Source organism: Dermacentor silvarum, chromosome 3 (assembly GCF_013339745.2).
Source record: "Dermacentor silvarum isolate Dsil-2018 chromosome 3, BIME_Dsil_1.4, whole genome shotgun sequence".
Taxonomy (NCBI): Eukaryota; Metazoa; Arthropoda; class Arachnida; order Ixodida; family Ixodidae; genus Dermacentor; species Dermacentor silvarum.
In genome coordinates this window covers 102,455,588-102,482,878 of record NC_051156.1, presented here as the reverse complement: position 1 = coordinate 102,482,878, position 27,291 = coordinate 102,455,588, and the positions used below count along the sequence as shown (strand labels likewise).

General features: G+C 47.5%; 1 protein-coding gene across 6 annotated transcripts; it reads left to right on the top strand.

Moving 5' to 3' along the window:
* The first annotated feature begins 226 nt into the window (after positions 1–226).
* On the top strand, positions 227–27,047 carry LOC119445636 (3-beta-hydroxysteroid sulfotransferase). Of its 6 annotated transcripts, XM_037709903.2 has the most exons (4): positions 227–507; positions 14,991–15,045; positions 22,622–22,719; positions 25,975–27,047. In XM_037709903.2, the coding sequence occupies exons 3-4, from the start codon at positions 22,655–22,657 to the stop codon at positions 26,942–26,944; spliced, it is 1,035 nt and encodes a 344-aa protein (XP_037565831.1). In that variant the 5' UTR covers positions 227–507; positions 14,991–15,045; positions 22,622–22,654; the 3' UTR covers positions 26,945–27,047. The 6 variants fall into 6 exon arrangements, with proteins under 6 accessions (XP_037565831.1, XP_049519427.1, XP_037565832.1 ...); XM_049663470.1 differs by lacking the exons at positions 14,991–15,045; positions 22,622–22,719 and adding an exon at positions 22,058–22,150 and having other exon boundaries at positions 229–507; XM_037709904.2 differs by lacking the exon at positions 22,622–22,719 and having other exon boundaries at positions 229–507.
* Positions 27,048–27,291: the final 244 nt, after the last annotated feature.

The window sequence follows — 27,291 nt, the reverse complement described above, 5'->3', positions numbered from 1 at the left end:
CGGCGCCCTCTGTGAGATAACCCTACGGTCACAATAAATGAGTCAACAGCAGATAATTGTAGTCTGCTTTATTTTTTTCACACTACGTACATGAGTCTGTTTGAACACCTTATCGACCATGTAATCGCGAGACAAGTAAAGACAACAAATCGGAACAAAAGAGCTCGCCACGCTATCACCCACGAAAGCACACTCGCAGCGTCCGACACAGTGATAATGAATTTCCCCGTGACTTTGGCACTTGGAGGAAGGATGTCATGAGCCAAGCAGCCGTCCGCTATAAACCTACTGATCAGCCGCTGGCTGAATGCTCGCACTATTCATTTCCTTGAACTGAAGTATCAGAGGCTTGGCCATCCATCACAATAAGGTGACGTCATTTGCTTGACGTATAAAAGAGAAAGCCAATTTACGCGGCGCCCCTAGGAGTTTCCAGAACATCGCAGACGAAGAACCAGGCGGACGTTCGCTTTGAAGAGTCCTGCATACAAAGAGAAACAAAACGAGGTGAGCAGTAATTCGCGTTTTCACTGAATGACTTTACCCTCGTAACATTCGTTCTGTTACTGCAGTAAGCTACCTGCGTCTTCTGAATGTCATCTCATAAAGGACGCGTCTAGAAATACGCATGTCTTTCTATTTCTTCTTTGAAGTTACTTTTGTCGGTGCACTAAGAGATACACCTGGCATCAGCAAGGTTTGTTTGAAGTTGCTAAATTGGTGGCGCTGCTTAGTACTGCAGCGAAAATACATATACAGTATTCTATTTAAGGAACCTATTTGCTACTATTAGGACTCACTCACTACGAAGACAAACACCAATCCACAAACACGGACAATTACGGCGAGAGCCAGCAATTTCAGTAAATATATATATATATATATATATATATAATATGACCTTATCGCTATAACATATCGAAGAAGAGAGAAGTAATGATGAAAAAGGTAGAGATCTCTAGCCGAAGCAGTAGGCATGATTTCGCAACTCACTTCCCAGCTCTTTTGTAGCGGCCTATAAAGAAAAATAGTTGGTATCTGCCTGCACGTACTCTGCATTACAAGTACTTCTCAATAAGGGTGTTTTCTTCGTGTGTGCTTTTCTAATCGTCACTGTTGCTTGACTTCGGAGGCAAAGCTATTTTTTGTGTACAGCATTCGTGCACAGCGTCGCTGGTTCTAACGGCATGTGTCGGTAATCGTAATTTGCTCTGTATTGAGAATGCTCACCCAGTTATTTGCAAATGGATGGAGTGCCAATTGCTCAGGCATGACAAATATGTAGTTAGCCCATGGTTAACTTTTTTTCCTGAGTGCTCCCAGCAATCCCTTGCTTTCCATAACTCGTATACCCTATAGACTCGTGTAAAAGCCGTAATTTATTTCGCGATGTTGCCAAGGAACGGCCCTTACGCGGGAAAAGGCCTACTGGGGTAATTTTTCTGAATACGAGTTCTGGGAACTTGCGCTCTTTCCCATGGAACACTTCTTTCTTTCTTTTTTTTTTTTTTTTGAGCGAGCTCTCCTTTTCGCTTCGGCCGTGCACGTTGTATGCCCTTGTCGGAGACGCCGGAGTTGCGGCCGGCTGCTCACTTACCGCGATCCTCGGCCTACGCGCCCACCATGAGCGTAATTGTAGCCGTCGCACGCCATCAAACACTTGCTCCCCATTGCGCACTCAGAGCAGCTGACGGGTGAGCCGGAGGGCCTCGATTAGCTAGCTGCAAATGCAAACTGCGAAAATGAAAGATTGCACCAGCCACTGGAGCGCTGCCACGGAGAAACACGGAGGAGATGGTCGTGACCACGCGCCCGGTACTAGAGTACGTCCGAGGTCAAAGTGCAGCTCTCGCCATCTAGCAGCGCGCGCGAAAATTCGCTCATACGTGCGCGCGGCTTGAGCCCACCGAACGCGATTGCTTTCCGGTTGGATTTTTTTTTTAGTGGCACGAGTATCGAGTGACATTCTCGTTTCCTGTACAGCCCTTCCGGTTCACATCCTGAGACGACCGGTGACGAAATTCAAAATAAATCACAAAAAATAGTACAGTGCAGAATTCATTGGTTTCATTATAGATGTAATATAGAGAATCAGTTTACTTACAAACAAGTTGAGTTACAGAAGTGTCTAGAATAATTAAAAGTAATTAGAATTAACGCCAAGGTGGGAGTTCCACTAAGAGACACCTATGTCAAAGGTTAGGGCTGCCTACCTTTTTTTTTTTTCATCTAAACGTTTAGCCGCCAACTTGAAGTGTGGCCCATAGACGGGTGTGGCCGTTACTAAAGATTATACGTAATTCTAAAGGATTATTCGCACCAGCCAGTCAGTGACCACCAACGACAAAATTAGTCGCGAAGCTTGCGATGGTCCCAAATGGTCGCTTTGGTGTTTGGTCGTAAAGCGACTGTTTCGGGTCAGTCACTCGCTGCTCAGTTTTCTAGCTTCTCGACTCGAACCGCAAGGGTGATAAGGCAATGAGCCGCGCGTAGGAGCAACTTATCGGAAAGACTCACGCCTAATTATGAGTGGTGATAGTGGTGTGACTGAGGGCATATACCACTGCTGCTTTCTTTTCTTCCCCTTCCGTTGCGTAGGGACTACAAAACCAAAACAGGCATCGCAGCTGTACATTTAAAGGCGTTTTTAACAGGGCAGTCATCACAATAGGCGTTGAAATCTCGAGAAAGGCAGAAATGCAAACGAGCGAGCGGCCAACTTGTGTGAAGACGTCGACTCGAAGCGGCCCGTCTACGCGGACAATATGAACACGCTTCCGTTTTCTGCCTTTACACTCGGTAACCACGAACATCCGAACTCGTGAGGTGCGAAGTCACCACTAACTCCTTATTCGGAAGTCGTGTATGCGCTGCGACTTCTGCCTATCGCGGGGGCGAAAACCTCGTAAGGGTGGCGGTCATTTGTACAGAATGAATGTTTTCGTTGTCCTAACTGCGTCGCAAAAACTAGGTAACATGAAGAAAGGTGGCGTTCTGCAAGTATTTTTTCTATTTTTGTGGCGATAGAAAATGGGGACACTGCAGGTTAATTTTCGCCGCCGTCACCACCGCCGTCCTCACCGTCGCCGTAATGTTCCGTATAAAGTCCAAGTGCGATAAGATGTTCCACTAGCTCAACTGCTGCTACGCATGGTGCAACTGAGCGTGCACGTGACACGCGCATGCTTTCTTGGAGGTAACCAGCAGCAGGTGCCAATCTTTGGTGAGCCGAGATGGACGATGCCTTAATGTGTACTTTCTTCCCGCGCGCTTAGTGCAGGAGGTCGCGTAATGTCAAGTTTAAGAGATGCGTTGAAGTGAGAGGCAGCACGAGGCGTTTCATTCCACTGCCGCCACTCATCATGCCACCTTTGTTACAACGAGGGTTCACGGTCATCAAATGAGATTTGTTTGGGTTTTCTTGTCAACGGGTGAAAAAATGTTTGATAATTTATTGATCCGCGAATGTTTTCTGCATTTTATATGACCGATAAAACTCGAAACGTACTTCATGTAGTCGTCTAGTGCTTTGCTATATCTATATTTGCTTCTCCTTTCAGGCGAACCTGTGAGATTTCGAGTCAGAAGTTGCATTCGTAATAACATTAGAGGCTATGCATAGACATTCGTGAAACAGCCATTGTGAGATATCTTTTTCGCCAGCGCTACGAGAAAACGGGTAATTAGTATTACAGCGTTTCTACCCATTATTCTTATTTTATTTTTACGGGTAACAAGTATTAGCAAAGCATAGCACGCGATACAGCATGATCCAATGAGCTCGAAAGACCATCAACGTTTCGCAAACAGCCCTTAGTTGGGAAATTATGAGAATAATGTTAAGAACCTGGTGGCTTGGTTCAGCTATAAATAATGACTAGATTGAAAGAAAGATGTGAAAATAAAGACAACATGCACTGAAAGAACATTCGTAATCACAAAGTGATGTCATCGCTTTCAGGAACACCCGAAGGTAATGAAGCACCGACAACCGGCCCACCAAATAATAGACGGAGTGCCTAGATGCATAAACATAAATGCAGACAGGCTGAGAGAAAATCTTAAATTCAGAGCGAAGAAAGGAGACGTCGTGCAATCTACTTTTCCGAAGAGTGGGACGCATTGGTTGATGTACATCACACAGCTCATCCTGAGGGAAGGAGAACCGATAACCACACACGACGAGTTCAGTAAAGAATGGCGCTTCTTGGAGTACATGGACATCAAGAACTGGAACTCGTCTCTACCCCTGAGAACATTTTCTACACACCTGGCCCTGGACAAAATCCCAGTGACAGAAGAAGCAAAGTATATCTACGTCGCCCGTAATCCATGGGATGTCTGCGTCTCATTCTACCACATGGCGAGCAACTTGAGTGTCTTTGATTTCCAGGATGGCACTTTCGAAGAGTTCGTGGATACTTTTCTGAATGGCAACTTCGGTTACGGGGACTACTTCGACCACGTAGCATCGGGTTACAGTCTCAGGGAACAACCGAATGTGTTCTTCGTAACCTACGAAGAATTGAAGAAGAACACGCGAGAGGTTGTGCTGAGACTGGCGTACTTTTTGGGAGAGCGATATGGCCGTGCTTTCGAAAATGACGAAACGCTGCTTCAAGAGCTCCTGCGGAGGTCACAGCCAGATCACATGCGAAGCGTGGTGGTGATGAATATGAATGGCAGCCCGAACCCTCACTGGGACGCGATGGTGAAGCAAAGAAAGGTTACCTGCAAGGAAGGCTACGAAGGAGACGAGAATAGGTATGCCTTGGTGAGAAAAGCCACGGTAGGAGGTTGGAAGGAGCACTTTACACCTGACCTCCTCCGGCGCATGGAGCAGCGTATTCTTGAGGCAGAAAAGAAATCTTCCTTCATGGACCTCTGGAAGGACATTCGAGATGAAGCGAAAAATGCTTTCGAGAGTTCCGAATAAAAAGCGTTGCTCCGGCACTTCTACAATAGGGTTGTCCTTCAGCAGACTTGCATTGCAGCCAGTTTTTTTAGGCAACGCAGGCGCCTTACAGGACCAAATTACCTTTCCTCATGTAAGCGTACTTGTAAGTTATTTACGTGAATCGCCGACGGACCCTACACTTCATTCCTAGTAGCCTAAACAGCTCCAAAGTTTTATCATTGGCTTGTAAATTATGTGAGGTAGTAATGGTGAACCTGTAATAACGATCACAGAGGATTTTCTGGCATTTTCAAACACCTATCAGAAAATGCCTACGCTAGCCAGCCGCGTGGACTCTGACGCGAAGATAGGCGAGTGCAAGACAAGCGCGTCTGTTTGTTCTGCTTGTCTAAGCACAATGTGCGCTATGTAATTTCGCGGCAAAATCCTATGGCACTTGCTGGTGTGCGTTGTCAACAAGTTTAATGTAGCAGTAACTTTTAGGTCCCTTGAATCACATGTCACAATCCTTGTTTCGTCATGACGGTCCGTACGCGTCACGAAGTTTTCTTTCTTTTGTACGGCCCAACATCATGGCGCCACTATGCGTAGATTTGGCGCTTATATCGAGTACATAAGGCCACAGCAAAGAAAAACCACGGTGGCATGACCATCACTAACCAGCATACACAGATGAACACTTCATAAATGTCTCCAAGCATTTACTGAATGACAACGACCGTGATACTCAATGATGTATTGGAGTAGGCCAGTGGTTACGTTCCAAACTGAAAACCGGAAATAAATAAACTATAAAAAAGCTAGCTTATGAGCAAGTGACTTGAGCGGTTGTGCATTAGGCTCAGACGATGTCTTTTTTCCCATTTGCAATTAGGACGACCACTTTGACGGCTAAGGTGCACCCGTGAGCAAAATTATGCGGACCAGGGATTGCGCGTTAAAGCTGATTTTCTCCTCTGCCTTTGAATGTAACTTGAAATTAGAGACTGCAGTTCAAACTTGGCATTGCGAACTTTCCAGTACAGTCGTCAATTTCAGTTTATGCAAGTTAATGATGAAGAATTTCAGTTTTTGCGGTAGCTCTGTGCTCCGTATACTTTGGCTTGCGGGTGTAAATCCGAATTGTGTTCAAAATCAGGGGCTACCTTTTCAAGCGAAGCTTGTATGGCCTCAAAAGTGTCGGTGGTGGTGGTGGTGGTGGGTCACGCTAAAAAATCCGGCTGCTCCGAGAGTAGAGCAGGCGCGGGGAAAGCGAGCCGGCGCTAGATCAGGTGACGCGCGCGACAAAAATCAGGGAAGTTTAATGTGTCGCGGAGAGGGAAACAGAAGGGAAGGGGTTGGCGCGCTCCGCCAGGCTTCCCTCGCCTCAGAACAGCCTGGGCGCCGGATGGGGAGGCCCCGCGTGGTGCGTTCCGCCGAGGAGTAGGCTGCGTTTGAGCAACGGCGCCGCGAACTCGCTCGGGAAAGGGCTCGTCGTCGACGTGCCAATTCTAGCGTGAGGGTTTCCGAAGCTCAGGCGAAATGCCAGCGAAGAGCCGCGAAGCCCGAGTTGCGGGAGCGCGATGTTGAGGCCAAACGTCCGTGAAGAGCCGTCGACCCTGAGTTCAGGGCGAACTACAGTGTTGTAGAAGCTTTTCTAGTGTGTTCACTGGCCCATCCTTCCTATGCTCTCCGCTGACGCGGCCGCTGTCGCCTGCCAATGCCCCCGCTAGAGGCGCTGCAGCAGCTTGCTCCTGAACTCGCCAGTCCGCCCGCCCGTTTCGCAGTCTCGCGTGCGGGTGGTTCTTTGTTCTATGCTGCAGTAGCAGTCGGTTGGCTGCGACTTCGTTGGTTACAGCCGGCTTTATTTCCATATAGTGCCTGTTTCTGCGTGTCGCTCACGTTACAGACGTGTGTCCCGTTTAGGCGAAAATGCCTAACCGTCGCCGTAACTATTGTTTCGTGCTATAGTGCCGTACGGGGCGCAGCGGCGTGAAAGACGCACCGAAGGCATCCTTATTTAATGTTCCGCGAGACGAAGAACGAAGAAAGTACTGGAAACGGAACTTTCACCGTGCAGATAAAATATTGCATGAAACATGCGTGGTCTCCGAGCTACATACATTTCGAGCAGCGATTTAGAGGGTGTCCCACTATCACGCACTAAGATTTAAAAATATGGAAGTGCCACGTAGCTGGACAGAATCAAGGTAACGCTGTTTGCCATCGCTTGGAGATACTGAGATTATTTCTTAATTCCGCCTAATTATATAATTAGTCCTAATTAATCAGGCAACTTCTCAAATATTATAATTAGATTAAATTGTCAGGAAACTGTATAGCAGCGCGAAAAACTCCCGATTTAGCTTTCTGTTGCTCGATACATGCTACATAAAAGTGTTTTTCTGCGCGTGAAAGAAGCCTGCGAATACAGGCAAAGTGCCTCGAGCGGCCAGTCACGCGGTAATTTGGGTGTATTAGCGTGCTTCTTTCGCGCTCGCAAAAACACATTTATGTAGCACGTATTGAACAACAGAAAGCTGTATCCGGAGTTTTTCATGTCGCGCTACAATTTTCCGATTGACACTTTTCATTTAATTATATTATTTGAGACGTTGATTATTTAGACTAATTATGTAATTAGGCGAATGCAAGAAATAATCTGAGTATCTACAAGCGACGGCAAGCAACATTACCTTGGTTCTGTCGAGCTACGTGGCATTTGCATGTCTTTAAATCTTGGTGCATGGTAGTTGGTGCATGGCGCGCCACGCTTCATATAAATTCTACCGCATGATATTCTGGAGTGGTTGCGAAAGCCATCAAACGCAGCATAGAGCAGAAGCGACGCAAAAAAAAAAATACGGAAGTGAGTAATACAGACCTGGATTGCTAGCACCAAAAGTAAATGCGTACTGAACCCCTACATAATTGAATGCCGGGAGCTCATAGGCTTAATGGAGCCTATAAATCAGAAGCATATGGCCATTATTACTTGACAAAAGCGATTACGAGGGTTTCGGCACAAATCCCATTTGCGAATACATGTCGCTAAAACCTCTTGCGTGCAGGTGTTAGATGTAGCTGTGGCTGGATCTGTCCTGTCAGCTAATTTCCTTCTAAGACAGAGGTTTGCCGGGTGAGCCGTTGAGTGGACCTCAAAGCATATATGTAATTTCATTCCGACATTGTACTACGTTGCAACACAGGTGAATAAAAGAAACGAGATGTAGAATGGTTGTGTTTGTTCAAAGTGTAGTGAAGAAGAGGAAGAAGTGCTCTTGCGTCTGTCGCTGTGCGCACCATCAGCGTTCGTGGACTGCCTCGATTGCGTGAGACGTCCAATAAATCGTCATATCACATTTGGTGGAAGGTGCTGCCATCCCCGACCTCACCCTGGAACTTCGCAGCCGAACGTTGCCGACTGCTTCAGCCGCTACCATGCTCGAGCCTACCGACAATCCGCCAGCAGCTTCCGCCACGCCCATCATTTGCGGTGCCGTCCAGCGGCAGCGGGACCCCCCCGTCTTCAGCGGAGCCGGTGAGACTGACGTGGAAGATTGGCTCTCTACCTATGAGCGCGTCAGTGAGAACAACAAGTGGGATGACCCGACGAAGTTACGTTCCGTCATCTTCTATCTTGCTGACGTTGCGAACCTCTGGTTCCGCAATCATGAGCGGGACCTCCAAACCTGGTCCGCTTTCAAGGCAGCATTCACGGAAGTCTTCGGCCGCCCAGCCTTACGAAAGCTCCGTGCTGAACAGCGTCTACGCCAGCGCGCTCAACAGCCTGGCGAGACGTACACCAGCTACATAGAGGATGTCGTCGATATTTGCGCCCGCGTCGATTCTACCATGAGTGAAGCGGACAAGGTGAAGCACATCCTCAAGGGCATCGAGGACGATGCATTTCAAATGCTTCTCGCGCGAAACCCTTCATCTGTCGCAGCTGTCGTCACTCTTTGCCAGAGCTTCGATGAGCTGCGTCGCCAGAGGGTCCTTGCGCGCAACGCTGTTGCACCCGGCCACTCTCTCTCGGGCCTCACGCTTCCCTCCAACTCCTCGCCTGAATCCTCACTCTCCGTTCAGATTAAGGATTTTATTCGTGAGGAGGTGGCGCGCCAACTGTCTATGCTGCCTCTCAGCGATCGACCCCTACAGCCTGACACATCTCTGGCTGCTCCCATTAGGAGAGCCATTCGCGAGGAACTTGCCGACTCACTACCTTTGGCTCAACCATGTCCTCCCGTGGCGGCACCTCTGACCTATGCCGCAGTCGCAGCGCGACCTGCGCCGCCGACATTCGCATTTCCTGCGACAGTGCGACCTCAAGCAGTGCCAACTCCCGTGTCGCCTCCTATTCCGCCTCGAAGCCCAATTCAGAACCCTTGGCGCACACGCGACAACCGACCCATATGTTTCGCTTGCGGTTTCGCCGGCCATGTCGCGCGCTTCTGCCATCGTCGAATGCCACCTTCTAACCCTGCTGTCTCAACGCCTGGGTATGGATATTCCCACGATGCTACCGGCCATTCCATGCATCCCGACCCAGAGTATCCGCCGTCGTCTCGACGCCCTTTCGGCAACCATCGTTCTCCGTCACCACGTCGTCGCTCGCTTTCCCCCTTACGTCGTCGCCAGTCACCTAGCGAGGGAAACTAGTTGCTGCAGTTCTGCAGGCACGAACTGCCAGCTTCGCGACTTCTACAAGGCCTGCACAGTCGCCACACAATTTACTGGACGTTTTGGTTGAAGGAACCGCCACAATTGCGCTTATTGATACTGGGGCTGCGGTTTCTGTTATGGACGAAAAGCTTTGTCGTAAGCTCCGCAAGGTCACCACGCCGTTGTCTGGTTTGCTACTGCGTACCGCGAGTGCGCAGCATATAGCACCGCTCGCTCAATGTACCGCAAGAGTGCTCATTGCCGACGTAGTTTATGTTGTTGAATTTTTCGTGCTTCCTTCATGTTCACATGACATCATTCTTGGCTGGGACTTCTTGTCTCACCATCGTGCCATCATCGACTGTGCTCGGGCCGAAGTGGCGCTTTTCCCGCTTTCCGAAGCCTCGCTGCCTGACCCTTCTGAAAGTAAAGCCGCCAAGCTCACAGTTGTCTCCGATACGAACATACCACCCGAAATGTCAGTTCTTGTGCCCGTATCTTGTTCCGCAGCGCCAGACGCTACGGTGCTTTTTACACCATCGCCTATTTTTCTACGTCGCAAGGCTCTCCCTCTACCATTTGCCGTCCTCAACACTGTATCTGGATTATCCACTATGCTTGTGTGTAACCCGCTTCAATCCCCTGTGACCTTACTGCGTGGAGAATCCCTTGGTCGTGTTCAGCCCCTTGACCCGCTTCACATTCTCGATACTTCCGACGACATGGCCTGTTATGAGCTCGACGCCCTCACTTCTCCATTGCTGTGCGCATCATCATCATCATTGTCGTCGTCGTCAGACGTTCTCGAATCTGCCTTGGACGCCGATCTCCCACCTGCGTACCGCCAGCAAGTCCTCGCGCTTCTTCAGAATTTTCGCTCGTCGTTTGATTGCGACCAACCATCCCTGGGACGTACGGCGACCGTCACTCACAGCATCCACACTGGTTCCCATCCACCATTACGCCAGCGGCCGTACCGCGTGTCGGCAGCCGAGCGACAAATCATTACCGAGCAAGTCGACGATATGCTGCATCGTGGCGTCATTCGGCCTTCCCAGAGTCCTTGGGCGTCTCCTGTAGTATTAGTACGCAAGAAGGACGGCTCAATACGCTTCTGTGTGGATTACCGTCGGCTCAATAAGATAACTCGTAAAGATGTGTATCCGCTGCCTCGGATAGATGACGCCCTCGACTCCCTACAAGGCGCGGAGTACTTCTCATCTTTGGATCTTCGCTCCGGCTATTGGCAAGTGCCGATGGCTGAAGACGACTGTGAGAAGACCGCTTTCGTCACGCCCGACGGCTTGTATGAATTTACCGTAATGCCATTCGGGCTCTGCAACGCGCCCGCTACTTTCGAGCGTATGATGGACACTATCCTTCGTAACTACAAGTGGAAAACATGTCTATGCTATCTTGATGATATTGTCGTGTTTTCGCCCGATTTCCCGACGCACCTCGTTCGCTTGCGTGAGATCCTGACGTGTATCACCTCTGCCGGCCTCCAATTCAACATCAAAAAGTGCCGTTTTGCTGCCCGCAAGTTAACAATATTGGGACACGTTGTTTCGAAGGATGGTGTACTTCCTGACCCATCCAAGCTTCGCGCGGTCGCAGAGTTTCCGATGCCCACCACTCTTAAGGCACTCCGCAGCTTTATAGGGCTCTGCTCTTACTTTCGGCGTTTTGTGCGCAATTTTGCCACTATTATCGCACCACTGACCAATTTGCTTACGGCTAGCAGCGGCATCTCCGCGTGGTCAACTTCGTGTGACGACGCCTTCAAGCAACTACGTCGTCTACTTACTTCGCCGCCGATTCTTCGACACTACGATCCGACAGCGCCCACAGAGCTACACACGGACGCCAGTGGCATCGGACTTGGTGCAGTCCTAGCGCAACGGAAAGACGGCTACGACGAGTACGTCGTCGCATATGCGAGTCGCACTTTAAAGAAGGCAGAAGCCAACTACTCTGTCACAGAGAAAGAGTGCTTGGCCATTATTTGGGCTCTCGTCAAATTTCGTCCGTACCTATATGGTCGCCCTTTTGACATTGTTACCGACCACCACGCCCTTTGCTGGCTGTCCTCGTTGAAAGATCCGTCAGGTCGCCTCGGCCGCTGGGCACTTCGCTTACAAGAATATAACATCCGCGTTGTCTACCGATCGGGCCGAAAGCACTCCGACGCCGATGCGCTTTCTCGATCACCGCTACCTTCCGATGTGGCTTCAGTGTCAACGCCCTTCGCATCCATGTCGACGATCAACGTCGCTGATATGCCGGCCGAGCAGCGTAAGGATCCCCTGCTTTCAACTATGCTGAATTTCCTCCACGATCCCTCCGTCACACCCTCTTCTCGAACACTTCGTCGCCAAGCCGCTCACTTTGCTGTCCACGACAACGTCCTTTACCGCAGAAATTATTTGCCTGATGGTCGCAAATGGCTGCTTGTGATACCACGACACATGCGTACTGACATATGCGCTTATTTCCATGACGCTCCTCATAATGGTCACGCCGGCGTTCTGAAAACGTACACTCGGCTGAGGCAGCGTTTCTACTGGCACGGCATGTATCACTTCGTGCGCCAGTACGTACGCGCTTGCACGGCGTGCCAAAGGCGTAAAATTCAACAGCGCCCTCCTGGCGAGTTACAGCCGCTCCCCTGCCCGGCCCGGCCATTTGATCGCGTCGGCATAGACCTATACGGGCCACTTCCCTACAGTTCCTCGGGTAACCGATGGATAATTGTAGGCGTCGACCACTTGACGCGCTACGCCGAGACTGCCGCACTTCCGGCGGCTTCTGCGCGTGACGTTGCCTTCTTCATCTTGCGGAACTTCGTTCTTCGACATGGAGCACCACGCGAACTGCTCAGCGACCGGGGGCGTGTGTTCCTGTTCGAAGTAATACAAGCCCTTCTCGCTGCATGCAGCATCGTTCACCGCAAGTCTACCGCCTACCACCCGCAAACGAACGGCTTGACAGAGAGGTTCAACCGCACACTCGGTGACATGTTGACTATGTACGTTGCCTCGAACCACAGTAACTGGGACACTGTTTTGCCGTTCGTCACGTATGCCTATAATACCGCCACACAAGCTACCACTGGCTTTTCGCCATTCTTTCTGTTATATGGCCGCGAGCCCTCGTGTACAATGGACACCCTGCTCCCATACCGACCCGACGCTTCTGAATGCACGCCAGTGTCTGAAGCCGCCAAATACGCAGAGGACTGTAGGCAGCTCGCCCGTACCCTTACGACCGCCGCCCAAGGTCGCCAAAAGCTGCGGCATGACAGTAACGTGCCTACACCACATTTTCCGCCTGGTTCCCTTGTTTGGTTGTGGATCCCACCTCACAGCCCTGGCCTTTCAACCAAACTTCTTGCACGCTATGATGGTCCCTACCGCGTCATCGACCGTACCTCGGCTGTCAACTACGTTGTCGAGCCTGTGACGCCATCACACGACCTTAGACATCGCGGACGTGACACGGTTCATGTCAGCCGACTTAAGCCATACTATGACCCCCTGATCCTACCTACGCCGTAGGTCGCCAGGATGGCTCATCTTCTCTCCCGGGGGCCATTGTAGTGAAGAAGAGGAAGAAGTGCTCTTGCGTCTGTCGCTGTGCGCACCATCAGCGTTCGTGGACTGCCTCGATTGCGTGAGACGTCCAATAAATCGTCATATCACAAAAGGGACAACTTTCTCAGACAAAACACGTTCAGAGTGAAATCAACATTTGGAAAGCCGAGCAACGGTACTCCTCAAAAAGAGAAAGAAGACTGCGTCATAATACCTTAACATCGTTTTCGGGCAGTGACGCGAAAGCCCCAAAACATGCACAAGACAGTAAACCTCGTCAGCACCCACATTGTATTTCTTTCCCGTTGCGATCGAGAAAGTTTTTGTATTGACCGTTTATTTCTGGAATTTCATTGTAAACTTATATTACTTGTGAAAAGAACTGTGGCGACGAGCGACCACGTAGACTGGTAAAGTCTCAGGGCTCTCGTGATAGAGGAAAAAGCGACACTCGATCTTTTAGGGTAGCATTTTTAATCTGCCTCGGAACGCTAGCCCGTGCCGGCGCTTCCCTGCCGCTCGTGCCTCGTGTAGACGCGAGCGTCTACGCAATTCTCATGCGACGCCGATGCTGCTGCCGCTACAGAAGGCTCCTTCCCCCCACCTAAAGAGGAGGAAAGTTCGACGAACGATGGAAAGTCCACGTGACGACGCGTGTCTTGGCGTTTGTCTTGGGTGTCACGGACGAAGGCGGCGTCGATGGATGCAGCAGGGTTGCGTCGCACATTGGTGAGGCCCATGGCGCGGTTGCTTCTATGTAGGCGGGTTTGAGGCGTTCCAGGGCAATTGTGTCTGATCGACCGTTGACGTTCACTTAAAAGTCGTCAGAAGACGCTCGACACCACAATGTGGTCCGGAGTAGTGTGGCTGCAAAGGCTTCGGCACGGCACAGTTACGCACGAAAACGTGGGTAGCTGAGGTGAGTGCGGGAGAAACGTATGGAGACCTTGCTTCCTATGAACGTGTAGGCACGGGGCGTACCTGGCTGAAGAAAGCTTGCAGTTCGGCATCGTAGTCGGCTGGTGATGGCACCGGTGTTTTGCTGGTGGCGACAAAGATATCGCATGGAAAGCATAGGTGAGTGCCATAGACTGGCTCAGCACAGGAGCAACCAAGGTCGCTCTTGAGTGTGGCTCTGATGCCAAGTAAGACGAGAGGCAAATGTAGAACCCACTTCTCGGGCAATTCATGCGCCATAAGGGAGGCCTTAAGATGCCTGTGAGAACGTTCAACCAGTCTATTCGACTGCGGGTGGTAAGCAGTCGTGCGAAAATGTGTCGTTCCCAGAAGTTTGAGTAGCTCGTTGAATAGTGCCATGTTAAACTGCCGACCGCGATCGGTGACTATTGTGGATGGGCAGCCGAACCTTGCAATCCATGCAGACACGAAAGCTGCTGCAACAGTGGGCGCTGAGATGTCAGATATAGGTGTAGCTTCGGGCCACCGTGTGTAGTGGTCGATGCATGTCAGTATGTACCTCTAACCTTTCAAAGGTGCCAGAGGGCCAACACGAGGTCCAGGTGTACGGTGTCAAAATGAGCATCCAGTGGAAGAAAAGATTTGGCAGGCATAATGGGATGACGCTGGATCTTAGAGCGTTGACACGACAAACAGCAGCGAACCCAATGGCTAACTTGCGCGTTAAGCCGAGGCCAAACGAAACGACTGGAAACAAGCTTCTGTGTCACGCGTATGCCACGATGCGACAGGTTGTGCACGGTTTCGAATAGATGTCTGCGAAGGGATGCCGGAATGTATGGTATAGGTGTGTCGGTAGAAGTGTCGCAGACGACGGATGTACCATCTGGAGTCACAACGATGTCCTCCAATTTCAGGGACTTTGACAAATCCCGGAATGTACGAAGTTCGGTGTCGTCACGCTGTTGACAGGTGAGTAAGTCGACATCGATGATGAAAGGCTCCGACGTCAACGTGGAAACGGCACTGACGCGACTCAGAACGTCGGATGGAACGTTGTCGGAACACATTACATGGCCGCCCCAGCTCCATTTTTTGCTCCTAACATCAATTAGAATATCGGCTTTCCCCGTTTGCTCTCTGATCCACACCGCTCTCTTCCAGTCTTTTAACGTTAGGCCAAACATTTTTTGTTCCATCGCTCTTTGTGCGGTACTTAACTTGTTCTCGAGTTTCTTTGTTAATCTCCAAGTTTCTGCCGCATATGTTAGTACCGGTAGAACGCAATGATTGTACACTTTTCTTCAACAACAATGGTAAGCTCCCAGTAATGATTTGGCGATGCCTGCCGTATGCACTTCAACCGAATTTTATTCTTCTGTAAGTTTCCTTCTCATGATCAGGGTCGCCTGTGAGTAGTTGACTTAGATATCTGTACTCCTTTATAGACTCTAGAGGCTGACTGGCGATCCTGAATTCTTGTTCCCTTGCGAGGCTATTGAACATTACTTCGTCTTCTGCATAATAACCTGCAACCCCACTCTTACATTTTCTGGGTTAAGGTCCTCAATCATTTGTTGTAATTCGTCCCCATTGTTGCTGAATAGGACAATGTCGCCTGCAGACCGAAGGTCGCTGACATGTTTGCCGCTGATCCTCACTCTAAGCCTTCCCCGTCTAAAAGCTTGAATACTTCTAAGCATGCAGTGAATAGTATTGGAGAGATTGTGTCTCCTTGCCTGACCCCTTTCTTGATAGGCAACTTTCTACTTACCTGTGGAGAACCAAGGTAGCTGTGGAATCTTTGTAGATATTTGCCAAGATATTCACGCATGTCTCCTGTACTCCTTGACTACGCGATGCCTCTATGACTGCTGGTATCTCTACTGAATCAAATGCCTTTTCGTAATCTATGAAAGCCATATAAAGAGGTTTATTGTACTCCTAATATTTCTCGATTACCTGATTGATAACATGAATATGATCCGTCGTAAAACATCCCTTCCTGAAGCCAGCCTGCTCTCTTGGCTGACTGAAGTCAATTAGGTGTTGTCCTGATTCTATTAGAAATTATCTTGGTGAATATTTTATACAATAGTGAAAGCAAGCTAATGCGTCTATAATGCTTTAATTTTTTAACGTCTCCCTTCTTATGAATTAGTATAACGTTGGCGTTCTTCCAGCTTTTTGGTTCACTTGGTCTCCCTTCTTATGAATTAGTATAACGTTGGCGTTCTGCCAGCTTTCTGGTTCACTTGATCATGAGGCATTGCGTATAAAGGGCCGCAAGATTTTCACGCATGATATCTCCTCCATCATTGATTAAATCGACTGTTATTCCTTCTTCACCAGCATCTTTTCCCCTGGTAATGTCTTTCAAGGCCCTTATAACTCCATCGCTAGTTAAGGAAGAAGCCTCTATATCCTGTTCATCACTACTTTGAATGAAAGTAGCTTGACTGCTCAGGGTAATGTATAGGTCAATGCAGAATTTTCCCGTCGCTTTTACTATGTTATCGAAATTGCTGATGATATAACCCTGCTTATATTTCAGTGCATACATCTTGCCTTGTCCTATGGCAAGTTTTCTTCTAACTGATTTCATGCTGCGTCTATATTTTACTGCTTCCTCAATCTTTTTCACGTAATAATTTCGAATATCCCTTACTTTCGTCTTGTTGATCAGTTTTGACAGTTCAGCGAATTCTATCTGATCTCTTGAGTTTGACACTAGATTGTTTTGGCTTTTCTTTATTAGGTCCTTTGTTACTTGGGACTGGTTATCTTGGTTCCTTACCTCCCACTTCAATTGCTGCTTCTCAAATCAGCCTAGTTAGGCTTTCATTCATTACCTCTATGTTGTCTTCATATTCCTGTTCTAACGCTGCATACTTGTTTGCGAGCACCAGCTTGAATTGGTCTGCTTTTACCCTTACTGCGTCTAGGTTGGCCCGTTTCTTCTGGACTAGTTTTATTCTTTCTCTCTTTATATTGAGAGAAATCCTAGGCCTCACAACCTATGGTCACTGCACTTTACCCTACCTAACCCTTCTACATCCTGCACTATGCTGGGATCAGCAGAGGGTATGAAATATATGCGATTCCTTGTTTCTCCATTAGGGCTTTTCTAGGTCCACTTCCTGTTGCTGCGCTTCCTTAAGAAGGTATTCATTATTCGAAGCCTATTCCTCTCCGCGAATTCTACCAACGTCTCTCCTCTAGCGTTTCTAGAATCGATGTCGTAGTTGCGAATTGCCTGCTCACCAGCCTTTTTCTCCCCTTTTGCATTGAAGTCGCCCATGACTACAGTATACTGAGCTTACACCTTTCTCATCACTAATTCAACATCTTCATGAGATCTTCATGAACATCTTCATCTGTGTGTCAGATATCAGGCTATAAATACTCTTGATATTATTATCATTTTTTATTCAAATTCAAAACATGTGTACAAAAGGACATGGGAGAAATAAGAGTACCAGGCTGGCAGGCGCCATCCAAAGGCGCACGACGCCTGCCTAGTATTTAGGAAATACTTTGACTGGCTATTGTAATGCGCCATATTTAAAAAACATTGACAAGAAAGAAAAAACTATTTGGAAGGTGTTTCCCTCTTCTGCTGCACATTAAGTAATAGATGAAGTTATACAATCAGCATTAGACATCTTTCTAAGACATATTGGTACTGCATAAAGTTATGAAATCGGGGTTGGACTTCTTGGCAGACATAACGAGCCACAATGGGAAGTACACGTATGGCACTAAGGCGACCTCCTGAACGCCAGATATGAATACTTAACGTAGTACCTACCGCAGCCGTGGCCTAGTGGTAGAACGCCCGCCTCGGCTGCGGGAGGCTGTGGGTTCGATTCCCACCGCCGCCGGGCACCCACTGGTTCAAAAGGGTACAAGCGTACCCCGGCCTGGCGTTCGGCTTCCTTCAGGGGTGATACGCTTGGGAAAGGAGCCTGCGCCCTGAATTCCCGTCGAAAACCAACGTGAGCACGGAAATAAAGTGGTGTCTGGGCCGCTCCCATGGCGGTCATTTGCCATGTGGGGCCCCAAGCACCTATTGAGGTGGGGGCACCTTCGGGTTGAGGTTAAGCACCCCTTTCCAAGCGTTCAGGTCCCATAATGGCCGAGCACCAGGCCGGGAGCGCGCTTGTACCTATTTTACCGGTAGGTACCCGGCGGCAGCACTTGCCTCCCACAGCCGCTGCGGATGCTCGTCTACAAGGCCGTCTGTGGTTGGACAAGAGGCCGCAGCCGTGGCCTAGTGGTAGAACGCCCGCCTCGGCTGCGGGAGGCTGTGGGTTCGATGCCCACCGCCGCCGGGCACCCACTGGTTCAAAAGGGTACAAGCGTACCACGTCCTGGCGCTCGGCTTCCTTCAGGGGTGATACGCTTGGGAAAGGAGCCTGCGCCCTGAATTCCCGTCGAAAACCAACGTGAGCACGGAAGTAAAGTGGTGTCTGGGCCGCTCCCATGGCGGTCATTTCCCATGTGGTGCCCCAAGCACCTATTGAGGTGGGGGCACCTTCGGGTTGAGGTCAAACACCCCGTATTCATATCAGTAAGTGCAGCGCACTGAAAGTGTTAAACTTGAGCGATCAAATAGAATTCGCTGGACTGTCGAAACTGATCAACAAGAAGAAAGTAAGGGATATCCGAAATTATAACGCGGAAAAAATTCAGGAAGCAGGAAAATGTGGACGCAGCATGAAATCAGTGAGAAGAAAACTTGGCATGGGACAAGGCAAAATGTATGCACTGAAAGATAAGCAGGTAATATCATCAGCAATTTCGATGACATAGTAAAAGCATCGGAAGAATTCTATACTGATCTGTACTGTTCCCAGAGCAGCCAAGCTATTTTCATTCGAATCACTGATGAACAGGACACAGAGGCTCCTTCTATAACTAGCGATGAAGTTAGAAGGGCCTTGAAAGACGTGACCACGGAAAAATCTCCTGGAGAAGATGGAATAACCATCGATTTAATTAAAATGGAGGAGATATCATGCTTGAAAAGCTTGCGGCCCTTTATACGCAATGCCTCACGACTTCAAGTGCACCAGAAAGATGGAAGAATGCCAACATACTCATCCATAAGAAGGCACACGTTAAAGAATAGAAGAATTATAGACTCATTAGCTTGCTTTCAGTATTGTATAAGATATTCACCAAGATAATTTCCAATAGGAACAGGGCAACACTTGTCTTCAGTCAACCAAGAGAACAGGCTGCCTTCAAGAAGGGGTATTCTACGATAGATCATATCCATGTGATCAATCAGGTAATTGAGAAATCTGCGGAGTACAATCAACCTCTCTATATGGCTTTCACAGATTAAGAAAAAGCATTTGAATCAGTCGAGATACCAGCAGTCATAGAGCTATTGCGTAATTAAGAAGTACAGGAAGCATACGTGAATATCTTGGCAAATATCGAGGATAACACAGCAACTTTGGTTCTTCACAAGAAAAATAGAAAGTTGCCAATCAAGAAAAGAGTATGTCAAGGAGACACAATCTTTCCAATGCTATTCACTGCATGCTTTGAAGAAGTATTCAAATTCTTTTACTGCGAAGGCTTAGCAGCAACCTTCGGTTTGCAGATCTGCAACCTTTGATTTGCAGATGACACCGTGCTATTCAGCAACAATGGGAACGAATTACAGCAAATGATTGAGGACCTTAATCGAAAAAGTGTGAGAGTGGTGTTGAAGATTAACATGCAGAAGTACAAGATAATGTTAAATGGCCTGGCAAGAGAACAAGATATCATGATCGCCAGTCAGCCTCTCGAGTCTGTAAACGAGTACGTTTACCTAGTTCTATTACTCACAGGGCACCCTGATCATGAGAAAGAAATTTAGAGGAGAGTAATGTTGGCTTGGAGTGCATACGGCAGGCATTGCCAAATTCTGACTGGTAGCAACAAGAAGAAAGTCGAATGTTCGAGTACGTTTTTTAGGTCAACTACTCGCATGGGACCCAGATCATAAGAAGCATATTTAAAGAAGAATAAAATTGGGTTCGAGTGCATAGGGCAGGCATCGCCACATCCTGATTGTGAACTAACCACTGTCGTTGAAAATAAAAGTGTACAATCATTGCATTCTCAGTGTACAATCATTGCTAACATATGGGGCAGGAACTCGGAGGTTAACAAAGAAGCTCGAGAACAAGTTAAGTACTGCACAAATAGCGATGGAACGAAAAATGTTAGGCCTAACGTTAAGAGACAGATAGAGAGCGGTGTGGATCAGAGAGCAAACGGGGATAGCTGATATTCTAGTTGATATTAAGCGGAAAAATGGAGCTGGGAAGTCATGGAATGCGTAGAATGGATAACCGGTGGATGATTAGAGTTACATAACGGATACCAAGAGAAGGGAAACGTAGACGAGGACGGCAGAAAATTAGGTGAGCCGATGAAGTTAGAAAATTTGCAGGCGCAAGTTGGAATCAGCTAGCGCAAGACAGGGGTAATTGGAGGTCACAGGGAGAGGCCTTCGTCCTGCAGTGGACCTAAATATAGGCTGAAGATGACGATGATGAAAGTGCAATATGTTAGTGCACGCACTAGGCCACAACTTTAGTCAGTGAGTAGCCGGTGATGTGACGAGTGCAATTACGCACGCACTAGGCACATCTTTAGTAAGCCAGAACTGTGGAGCAGCCTTGGCTTGGCTTCAGGGAAGCGTGTTCGTCTAGCACCCGGGAGGCCCGCGTTCGATTCCTACCCTGACCGAAATGTACCAAATTTTCTTTTCAAAGCCACTAATTTACTTTGTTTACAGGAACGGCTCTGGAAAATGTGACGTCGAGCCGCGCATTTTTGCAGCGTCGGTCATTTTTCATCACGGCGCAGTTTCGACATAACCCCGCAAGGGCACCACCAAAATAGACACCTATAGCTTTTGCCTTATTATGCCGTTAGCCTTGCCTCTTGTGTACTTCTAAGTCAATATGTTCGCTCAAGTAAAGCACCCAGTGTGCATCCTTGGTTTGTAGTCCAGAATTGCCCCGGGCTCTCAGAGAAGCTCCCTACGCCAGAGGCCCTTGATGAGGTCTTGTATCGACCAATAAGACTATTACAAATACTGGTAGTGCCGCAGGTGGCAGCCAAAAAGTAGCTGATTGGCCACAGCAAGCTGTTGTTTGGCAAGATATCTTGGGTTCTACTCCTGGATTGCGCCACCGCCTTGTGCTGCTTGAATATTCATTACCTAGGTTTGCGCCACATGTTACAGATTGCCAGGCGATCGAGATTTTTACTGAGCGCTTCAATATACCTTTCTCATAACCTAAATCGATAGATACAGCAATAATTTGGCCGATAAATCGTGCCTCACCAGACAACGAACAACCGAGTTACCAAACGTCATGAAACATCACCGTTTTTTATAAGTTGAGGTTAGAATTAAGACGTGATTAAAAAAATAAAGAAACATTATCGATCTATCTGACTATGTGCTAGACATTTCTGGCTGAGCCCGTTTTTCTCGTTACAATAAATTATTTAGAATTATTTGCAGAAACAGCCTACAAGTGCGCTACCATACTTCAGCCTATTTTATGCGAAAGGACATGTAGACAGGCCTTTCTCTTTCATGTTTGCTACGTATTATAGTAGAATTTTCCCGTTATCAGTACGTGGAGATGATGAACAAATCAGAAAATTTATCACATCGGCGGAGAAGAGCCTTCGAGATAAAGAAGAAAGAAAAAAGGCATGGATATTAAACAAAGCTGCCTGGTTGGCTTGCGAGAGCACTCGAAGAACCAAATCCGACAAGTTCCAAGGCTTTCAGACAGGAGGTGTATCGTTGAAACATTGCCAATGATTGTTCGCGGACGACATTGCAAACTGCCGTGTGGGATGGAGGCACTGTTAAAAAATAAAGTGCTTCTCGATAGAGCACTTGAGTTTCTGTATGTGCTCATTTGGTTTTACAAAGTCAGCCTCTTTTGAGCAGCATAGGAGGGTACGACGGGAAAACGGCTCTCCTCCCTGCGTACAATAGTGCTTGATCATTGTGGTGTTTTTGGAATCCTTCACGGGACAACAGGTGAGCGTTTATACTTACATTAGCGAACATGCTGTAGAGACAAGTTAATATCGTCAATGATCGTGAAATTATACACAATGAAGAAGCTTTCTCTTAAAGTGGGCGCAGCAACGAATACTATGCAGATTGAACGCACTTGTCGGAAGCCATATGTTAAACGAAGATTTAGTGAAATGATTGATTATAAGCTATACAGCTAACGGCAATGCATACAATGGTGTTTACATCTACCCCGTGGAACGTATAATAGCATGCAATGTTTATGTTTATCAACTACACAAGAATAAACTGTAGCAAATTTATGCTTAGTCAGGCTTGTATACAGTGTGAGACTTCTACGGATGGACGTCGCGAGAACGAATTCGATGCATGATGCTTTTGGAGGGAAGAATGGTTACGATATGCGTTTGCACATACCAGTACAACGCATATCTAGCTATGTTTATGGATGCTGTACCTCTTGCGTCACAGTGATGCCTACCCATTATGAACGAGTGACCAAGAATGGTTACAAAATCAGTGGTACATGCCGAACGACTACATGGTAAAAGGATATGGATATTAGGCCGGTGAGTTTTATAGATACTTATGAGCCACTGCATATGTACATGTTTTTTGCTCTGTTAGATTTTTTATTGGGCAGCAGAGTGGTGCTCTACTTGAAGTTTGGCTGTTGGTAAGCATAGAGAGGTCAATAAGTCCGCTTGCTTGTTTTGCAGTGGCCACGCACATAAGCTTCGCATGTATTGTCACCTAGGCCGAAGTGAAAACGTACAATACATTCAGGCTTTATGAGCTCAATTAGCGCTGGCGAGAGAGTAGGAAGAACCCCGAAAAAGGCGTACCGATCATCTTGAGTGCTCTCGTCTTTATCAACAGGCCTGCTACACCACATGGCATTAACATAATCTGCAAGAAGCATCGGATTCTTTAAAGGACGCTGTGCTTCAGAATTCCCGGTAGAAGCTATCAGTGTACAAACTGTCTAAATTTAAGTTTTAGCTTTCTATCCTGAAAGCACAAGAGCGCATTGTTTTGTTTCTGACATATACAATATGCGTGGTGAATAAAGCATCAAGTTAAGCTAGTTCAAGATATAATGCAAAATGCATCTAGCATATTGAAACAAGGCGAAGGGCCCACGGGAAAGCTGGAACTTTATTGAAAATCAGTGAGCCGATAGAGAAGGCTGCAGCATGGAGAGTAGGTTTAATATAAATTGTGGGGGATAGTATCCCGGAACAGCACACTGAGTTGTGAGGGAAGTACTAGTGGAGGAAATGTGGTATAATTTTGGTTATCTGGAGTTCCTTGCCACGCACCCAAGCACGATACACCATTGTTTTTTTTTTTGCATTCCTACCCCATTGAATTGCCGCCGCCGCAAGTCGAACCCGCTACTTCATGCTTACCATCATTCGTCAGAACCGTAGCTGAGCAAGGCAAGACCCTATGCAAGCCTCACTTAGGTGAGGTTTCCCTTGCGTTCAGATATTGTTGTGTGTCATCTTTAATCATGCAATTTAGAATTAAACGAGCTGACAAGCACCCAGATTTTCTAATGAGATTTTCGTGCAAGTGAACAGACCGCGCTTTATAGTTTTCGAGTTTAGCATTGTTTTCGCGGTCTGAAAAAAGGATATAGGACAGAAAGGGAGAGAGGAACGGAACGCCGCGACGCTCTTTGGTGAATCCTTTGTTCTAACGTTATAGTCTACCGACGTGACCACGCATCACTCAACGCAAGTCGGCTGATACTAAGTACGGCACACTTAATGTTTAAACTCGCATTCTTTGCATTTTATAGGTTCTGGTACTTTATTGTACACGTATTGCAATCTAAGGAAAATTCACGCTTACAAGCAGCGCTGCCTTAGAGGCAACGAGTAACACAGCATAATTATGGCGTCTCTCATTGCTTGGTGGAGCATGACAGACTAATTCGCAAGCGATTTTGTTTGGTTGTACGTTCTGAACACGCATGCGAGCTAAATTGTTTCGCTCAAGGTTGCGCATGTTTTTTTAAAAAAGTCTCAGTTTCGGCCGAAAGGCGAAGCATCAATTGCGATCAAATTAGTAGAGAGCTATACAGAGTAAGGATAGTAGTTTTATCGGCTGTATATACTTGGACACATTCGCTAACTGAACTAACAAGCAAGGTTTCAGCACGCACAAGCAAACATGAACACATCACACTCGATGACCGCCGGCAACCGCTGTCAAAACGCTGGCGTGAGCAAGTGCGGCAGCACCAGCGAGCGAAGGTTCGTGCGGTCTATCGCTTCAACGAAAACTGAGTGGCGAAAGCCAACACCACCTAGAGAGCACAAGCCTACAGCACTCCAATCTATGACGTCATGCTACTTGCTCGAAATATCCATTGCCAAGCCTGGCGGGACGAAAACGGTGACATCAAAAATTACTGTTGCTTACGCAGGAGCATGCTGATTAGATTCTATGGCAGTCGGGCCAGGTAGCATAACGTCATGGAATGGAGTGCGTAGGCCTTTTGCTATTTAGGTGGTGTTGCGAAAGCACAGCGCATACAAAAGTAGGAGCCGTGTGCAGATCGCTTTCAAGATACGGTGCGCGCGACCGTGCAAAGTACCAGTACGCAGTTGCTGGCAGTGTAGAAGCCACACTCCCTCCCTCTTGGAGCAGCCTTCCCGCTTTCCTCCTTTCGCGTGCGAGATTGAGTCACCAGTTCCCCTTGCGCCCGGTCACAAGATACGCAGTTGGTGCCGCATTATTGTTCCCTCAAAATACAGGATTTAGATACTCTCAAGAAAGCAGTCATCTCTTCCAAGTCGCGATGATTGGCATGTAAGGCCACTACAGCATACAGATTAATAGCCAGCCTCACAGCGAAAATTTCTACCCTGCAATAAACCTGCTGGATAGGTGACAAAAGTGCCTAGAAAGACAGAATAAATATGGCAATATTTTGGATGGTTAGAAGTCAGGATCTCAAATATCTTGTCGACCGTTCCTATCGAATTGTCAGGATATAAGTTTTTGATCCAATGTTATTGCTACAGGACTAAACTCCTGAAAGCTTCAAACAAAGGTGTTACGGCCGCAAATTAAGGCTCATTCTGACATATGAGTGCATAGTTATGTTAGAGAGTGCGACAATGTAAAGAGGTTAGAGTTAGCTATATGTTGCCTTTTCTGGCGTAGAGGAGGCACAAAACAGTGCCAGAATCTCGTCATATTGTCAAATCCCGATATGAGATGACACAAAACGAAACGGATTAGCATTTTTCAAGAGCGAAGTAGCCGTGTGGTGGCTAGGTAAATCATTTATTTTAACCGGCACGTCTACCGTTTTAAAAAGTGCCTGTGTGTTCCTCATGTAAACTAAGTAGGAACAAAGTTACATTCTGGAATAACGGTACATATAAAGTAGTATAGGCCGCGTCAGGGAAAGCGCATGCTAAATTGTTTTGAGCCTTGTAGGCCTGACATTGCCGCAAAAATATATTGTAACACTTTGGGGAATATATAGCACTCAGAGTACTCATCTGCGCCGTCACGTACTGAGCATGTGCAATAACTGTTATATATGAGAAGCATTTTTTAAGTTGACATAATGATGACGATAGTCAAGAACTGCAATCATTCATAACTGCTCGAAACAAGCAGAACTTTCTCCCTTTACGTGTCTTGCGGTCAATACGTGTCTGTGGCAATATTTAAAATGTTTGGATAACACCTTATTCTAGTCTGACTTCTGACGAAGAGGCATCCCAACCAATCCTAAAAGTTTCGAATGAAATGTATGTCGACTGCCTTGTTTCTAATAATACGTTGCTCTTTCACAGGGAACTACAAAAAATGGACCTCCGTAAGCCAGTGCACCAAGTAATAGATGGAGTACCTAGGTGCTCAGGCATAGTTCCAGACATGCTACGAGAAAACCTCAAGTTCCGACCGCAAAAGGGAGACGTGGTACAGACAACTTTTCCGAAGAGTGGTACACATTGGATGATGTACATTGTCCAGCTCATTTTGAGACAGGGCGAGCCTATGACCACGTACGATGAGTTCGCTAAGGAATACCGCTTCATTGAGTATATGGATATCAAGGGCTGGAAGTCTTCTCTCGCCGTGAGAACATTTGCCACGCACTTGCCCCTGAGTAAGGACACCGTGAGCCAAGAAGGAAAGTACATTTACGTTGCTCGGAATCCCTGGGACGTCTGCGTTTCGATGTATCACATGGTGACCAACCTCAGCTCGTACGAGTACCAGGATGCCACGTTCGGAGACTTTGTCAACGTGTTTGTCAGCGGGAACTTTGGGTACGGCGACTACTTCGAACACGTGGCGTCTGCTTACAACCTCAGGCAGGAGCCTAACGTGCTCTTCGTGACCTACGAAGAAATGAAGAAGGACACTCATGACGTGATTCTCAAGGTAGCGCACTTTTTGGGGGAGCGCTATGGGCGAGCTTTATTAGAGGACAAAAGATTGCTTCATCAGATGCTGGAGAGCTCCAAGCCCGAGAGCATGAGAAGTGTCGTGGTCGTCGACTTTCGCGAAAGTCGCAATCCTCACTGGAAAGAGGTGTTCGAACGAAACACGGTAACCTGCAAGCAGGGCTACGAAGGAGATCAAACGAAATACAGCCTAGTGCGAACTGCAAAAGTTGGAGGCTGGAAAGAGCACTTCACACCAGAGCTGCTCCGACGCATGGAAGCTAGGATTATTGAGGCAGAGACGGTGTCATCCTTTATGGATCTCTGGAAGGACATCCGAGCCGAAGCATTCAAATTTTCGCAAAGTATCTGATATGGAGTGCATGTTTTACTGAGCCTACAAAAAGGCCATGGAATTATGTAATTTGTATTTTGCGAAAAATAGAAAAACAACATATTGAAATGAGCACCCGGAATGCCGAAAAAAAGGTAGAGTGTGTTATTTAAACCTACATACTATAAGCAGCATTCGCTTTGGCACTAAGATTTATGTGATGTTTGCGTAATAACTGAAAATATGTGCATTTTCAAAAATATAAATTGTTCCTCATTGTTATTGTAAGCTGTAATTATGGCAGCCATTTCACTCAGCAAAGAATATATGCGGCGTCGAGCGGAGCTTGAGTACAATTTCAACGCGCATTTTAACTTATTTTTATG

Excerpts from the sequence above, each read along its gene's own strand:
- LOC119445636 (XM_037709903.2), top strand. The coding sequence starts at position 22,655 with ATGGTTACAAAATCAGTGGTACATGCCGAACGACTACATGGTAAAAGG. Across the intron at positions 22,720-25,974 it reads AGGATATGGATATTAGGCCG|GGAACTACAAAAAATGGACC; the intron begins GTGAGTTTTATA and ends GCTCTTTCACAG.